We start from the raw sequence: 5884 nt of genomic DNA on the forward strand, positions 1-5884 counted from the left end.
AATCAGGGATAAAAAAGTTATACAGGACATTTTGACATTGCATTACTAAATGTAACCACATACTTATGTACTTAGAAATAACACTTTACAATAAGTTACTTGAGCTGGAGGAGTAATATAAAAAAGTGTGTAAGTTTCAAACAAAATAAATATTAATAAAAAGTCGTTTTAATTTTAGGCGTCCTAATGCCACTATTACTACTCTAAGAGAATTTAACGGAGCGGCAACATCATACTTTCAGTCAGAAATACACTCACGCAAAATGATCAAAAAATCAGAAAAGTAAAACCAGTATTTTTGGTGAAAATATTCGTTATTAATGTATGATTTTTTTCACAATGTCAGCAAAGGTGAAGACGAGTATGTGGTTTCATTTAGTAACGCAATGACAAAATGACCCTGTATTTCCCCATATAAGTTTGGACCCTACGTTCATTAAAATCTTTGCATGACCCAGATGGCATATTATATTAAAAAAATATCGATAATAACACAAAAACAGAAATTTATAAAAATAAAATCCAAAAAGTGTTCTCTCCGGCGGGGAATCGAACCCCGGTCTCCCGCGTGACAGGCGGGGATACTGACCACTATACTACCGAAGAATTATTATACACAGATGAAATTATAGATCTAGTGACAATGTTATAACAAGGTTACACAACTTTTTAAACATGGACAGTCTCACCAGACTATGGGAAGGAACAGAGAGTGCTGTGTATTGCACACACTTATACACTATAATATCTCCTGCGCGGCTGATCTCCGTTGAGATTGGTCGCTGTGGCCGAATTTAGCTAACATTCCTTCATTCTGGTTGGATATGTATTGTCAACTATTATTGAATCAATTTATTGGTTTGGCGTGATACGCGAACTGAAATTTTACCAACACAGCGGACACAAAATTTCAAAAATAATTTTACGTTGTTTCCTATTACTTAGGTCATTTAGGTATTCTCTTTTCATAAATATTTAGTGTACAGGCACGGCACATTTTATTTTTTGATATATTATATCGATAATTTACCTGTTTCTTTCTAATTTTAACGACTCTCTTCTCCACTTTACCCTTCTTCCTCGCCTTCTCCAACGGCAAACTGTCGTCTGAAGAATAATTATCCGTCGCGTCCTCATCGATTTTCAAACCATTCTCATTTTCCAACAAATCCGCATTCGTTATGTTCTCCGCATTCGTTATTTCCTCCGCATTCGTTATCTCCTCCGCATGCGTTATATCATTCACGTCCTCATTCAGATATATTTCGTTGTCGATCTCGTCTTTGATCTCGTCGACTGGTTCTATTTTGGTATCATCGTGGTTAATATGATAATGGTAATGGTTTGAAGGATATAATTCCCATAACAATGTGGATGTTAACTTATTATCTTCCCTGTTAATTTTTTTTATATTTTGAAGTGTTAACTGAAAAGTAACATAATATCACGCTTTTACCTATTCAAGTGTAGACATTACCAAAATTTCGTTGGGTTTTATGAAGTACTCTAGCCTATAGGTATTTTTTAGGCATAATGACTCCGGGCTGATACAGAAAAACCTACTTTAGCCGACTTGGGGTTCGAATCCTCGATCTCTTCACCGCAGTAGTATAATACAACTACGCCACTGAGTCATGAGGAATTTGGATTTTTATACAATCTAAAACTTTATTCTTAACGATCTCAATGATATGTGACCAATATGGGGATAGCCACGCCCCATATCACATTATAGGCGAATATTGTACTATTCACGCCTCTGCCTACCACTTAAGGATAAGAGGCGTGTGGGTGAAAATATAGTAGGAAACCTATTAGCCTGATAAGCCAGGAAAATATTAAACTTGCGTTAGGGGCGCCACTTCTGCTTCTTTGTTTTAAAGATAACATTATCAGTACAAGAGATTTCCATATTTTACCACAACATAACCAGGTTATTTATACCCCTGGACGAACTATATATCTCACCTTATTGTGTTTCTTAATAATCTCCAGCATGAGTGTGTTGGCGCGCACGCATTTCATTCTGAACCGGTTATAGCGGACGAGTTGTGCGGCACATTCGTAGCACAGCGTCTGCGGTAACTTCTCGTCTTGACACACCTGGCGACAAAGTTGACATGTTGTGACATTTTGTGACAAGGCACAATGAGAATGACACATCTATTTTTTATTTGCTGTCTTCCACGAAAACATTGAATTCAAAATCTAATCAATAAGAAACTTTATTCTAAATAACATAATTTATTAATAATCGCTATACATCATAGTTATACAATGTTTTATCGCTCTTCCTCTGACGTTAAATGTTATTTAGTGTTTAGTCAGTAAAAATTATTCTAAGCTGTGGTTAGGCTTTATTCTCCTTGCCCTGATGAAGCACTCAAATAATTTATTCTCATTTTATAAAATAAGTACTTTTATAATAGTTACTGGTGGTAGGTCTCTCATACGTGAGAATCCGCCTGGGTAGGTACCACCGCAATGTCTATTTCTGTCAAGCAGTGTGTAGTCACTGTTTAGTTCGGTTTGAAGGACATTGTAGCCAGTGTAACTACTGGACATAAGACTTAACATCTCATGTTTCAGGATGGCGAGCGCAGTGGAATACCAAACAATACTTTTTCATTCAAGGTGTTAGTGTTTCTACTGTTTATCGGTCGTATCGCTTACCATCAAGTGAACGGCAAGCTCGTCTCCTCATACAAAGCAATACAAAAGTAGAGATAAAAAATCGACTTACCACAACACCTGTAACATTTTCATACGCTTTTTTCAGATTGTATTTGCTTATTTTGAATAACTTACAGTCCCTCACTAAACATCCTCGACATACCTAAAAATAAAAACATTAAAGTGTATTCAGAAACTTCTAGAAAATTAAACAAAATTGTCCATAAACAAGCAACACAATAATAGTGTAATACGCAAGCACTCTCTGTTCCTTCTCATAGTCGGTGAGACATCACCGGAGAGAGATCAGGAACAACGGCTTTACGTGCACGAGGCACGGGAGTATCACTACCAACTTCCTGACTCCGAGCTGCGACTGAGTAATTTTTAAAACGGAAAAATTCAGTCATAATTAGTTTTGGTGAGTCCCGAGATTCGAACCCAGGACCTTAGCGCAGTAGTCGTATTCGTACTGTGTACGCATTAACGCTACGCTAGCGAGGCAGCCTCGAGACACATACCACCTTACTGAAACTGAACTGAACTTGAACTGGTATTTTCTACCTCCATCTATACATATTATAAAACAAAGTCCCCTTTTCTGTCTCTGTATGTTATCGATTTTCTCAAAATCTACTGAACGGATTTTCATGAAATTTGGTATGGAGATAGTTAAAGATCCTGGGATGCTTATAGACTTTCTATTACGGGAAAATATATAGCGGGAGTTTCATCCCGGAAAACTCCTTCACGCGGTCGAAGCCGCGAGCAAAAGCTTGTTTTGGATAAGGAGAAACTCAAAAATGTAGTCATTATAGCCTTTACTTACTTCTAAATTAGCAGCCTCTTCAAAATCACAAGTGGATGAGTCCTGAAAAGAAAAATATTACAGTAAATTGTAAAATATATTTGTTACTTATATTATTTAATAGATAGCCTAGTTGGTTGTGGAACGGACTGCCGAGACGAATGTCCGCAGGTTCGAAACCGAAGGGCATGCACCTCTGATTTTTCTAAAATTATGTGTTTATTCTTTGTGAATTATCACTTGCTTTAATGGCAAATATAAACATCATGAGGAAACTTATATACTACTTGAATTAATTAAACTGGTCTTGCTTCTCACTATAATTATTAGCGATATCTTGGTGGTTAATTCTGGTAGCCCTTTTGTATTAGATATAGACTATAACTTACCCCTTATTCATAGACGTTATTTATCTAAGGACGGAGCATTACTGTGATAACAAGTCTGTTACTCAGCTTTGTTTATCTGACAGCCAACTAGATTCAAGTTCTATCTCAATATTAGCCAATCACAACGGCGCTATGTCTAACACTGCAAGGGCTGCCATGCCGTCAGCACTGAGAAACAGACTTGTTATCACAATAAACCGTCCTTAGATAAATAACGTCTATGAATAAGGGGTTACTCTTTTATTTATGTGTAACTGTTTTCTTCCCTTAAATAAAATAAATAAATACACCTGCAAAAAGTGAATGCACTATTTGCGCTGCCTCCCCTTTCTGATACAAAAGGCGTGTACAAACCTGCGTTATAAAGGGTACAGCGCCAACTCTGACCTTCCTCAACCCACTCTTTGTTTCATACAAATCCTCGCACAGAAAATGGTCAGAGCACACTGCACTTCGCTCTTTTGGCTCCCAATCCATCCTATTGAGAGCTCGGAGCCATGCCGTGCGTAAGGTGCTCTCATTAGGAAACCTGTAAAAATTATATAGGATTAATGATAATATTATTATAACTTACGCGAGATATTAATTTAGTCTAAAACACGGTTTTACAATACAGGACTATACTTTATTATTATTTAACCATAATCTAGGTTTCATTGTCAGTTATAACATAATGAATTAAAACGGGAAGGTTGCATATTATACAGTTTTACAGCTATAATAGACATTTATAACATCGAAAATGGTGACCAAAGTAAACCTTATTTAAAATGGTTAAAAACAACATTTTTATACATCATAAATAAACTTACACGTGAAATGTAATCCCTTGTGACTTGGAGATGTGTCGGGAATCATTTTTACATCCCAAGACGCAGCAACGCATTTTTAATTTAATTATTTTCACGTCCGTACCATTGCATTATGTTCATATGAATAATGCTATAATTTTCAGCACATAAAATGCTTTTAATGGTATTTATTTATTGTAATATTTATTTATGAAACATTGTTTTCGATATTTTCATTTATTATTAAATTATTTCGATAATACGTTTATTTCATAAATTCTATATAATTTCTTAAACTGTCAATTTACTAGCCGAACGGCCATTATGCGTTTATTTCTTGGTGAAGCCCAATTATATTACCTACTCGTTTTCTCTTACTGCTACGTAGGTAAGAGTGAAAAAGATATCTCAAAACTAATGTCAAGTCGAAAAATTTAAAATTGGTCGGATAGCACAGTGATCTATGTAAACATGAATATATAAACATAATATGTTCCTCTCCAACTAGGCGAAATAATAGATTGTTAGAAAGAGACAACTATACCAAGCTTCTCGGCTAGAGATGATACCAGGAGCATTGATAAAACCGTAATATTTTAATGTACCGGTTTAGACGGATTATATAAATATATCGATACTCATTTCAATATTCATCTACCTAATGACATAATGGATTGTAACCCTAAAAAAATCTGAATAGAGACCGCGTATTTAAATTCAATACGTATTCATTCATTTAAAAATCTTTTAACCGTAACCAATCGTAGTATATTATCAAAATATTTAAAAGCCATTATCATTCAAACTGTTAAAATTTGCTTTAACAGTTTGAATGATAATGGCTTTCCGTTTGCTCGGGGAAAATTCGGAAGAGCCTAAGTATCGTCTGCTATAGTGAGCAAATATTTTTTTACATAAATTTAAAAAAGTTCTCTCCGGCGGGGAATCGAACCCCGGTCTCCCGCGTGACAGGCGGGGATACTGACCACTATACTACAAAAGACTTGATAGTGAAGTCGAAATTGTAATAAGGTACTTATTTTATTTTTAACCCGTGATAATAATTGCTAAAAATAATTTAGATTTAATTTATAGTTTAATATTAATCGTAGGTACAGATAATATTTTTAAATATTTCCTAATCAATATTTACGCTTATTGATGCTTGATATTTATTTCACTCTTGCTTGCGTAAATTAAAAATCAAAGCGAAAACAAACATG

The 5884-nt window shown here is 35.1% G+C and overlaps 1 protein-coding gene and 1 non-coding gene across 2 annotated transcripts; both read right to left on the reverse strand.

Moving 5' to 3' along the window:
- Positions 1-534: 534 nt before the first annotated feature.
- Trnad-guc lies at positions 535-606 on the reverse strand. Its single transcript has one exon. It is a non-coding gene; the product is annotated as a tRNA-Asp (tRNA).
- Positions 607-1030: 424 nt separating this feature from the next.
- Positions 1031-4992, reverse strand: LOC115451328 (the record flags this gene model as incomplete). The annotated part of the gene is made up of 6 exons (XM_037445610.1): positions 4683-4992; positions 4225-4399; positions 3503-3544; positions 2744-2836; positions 1969-2103; positions 1031-1426 (listed from the first exon to the last, which is right to left on the reverse strand). Coding segments are annotated over exons 1-6 (915 nt in total), but the record flags the coding sequence as incomplete, so codon positions are not given.
- Positions 4993-5884: the final 892 nt, after the last annotated feature.

Source organism: Manduca sexta, unplaced genomic scaffold (genome assembly GCF_014839805.1).
Source record: "Manduca sexta isolate Smith_Timp_Sample1 unplaced genomic scaffold, JHU_Msex_v1.0 HiC_scaffold_1873, whole genome shotgun sequence".
NCBI lineage: Eukaryota > Metazoa > Arthropoda > Insecta > Lepidoptera > Sphingidae > Manduca > Manduca sexta.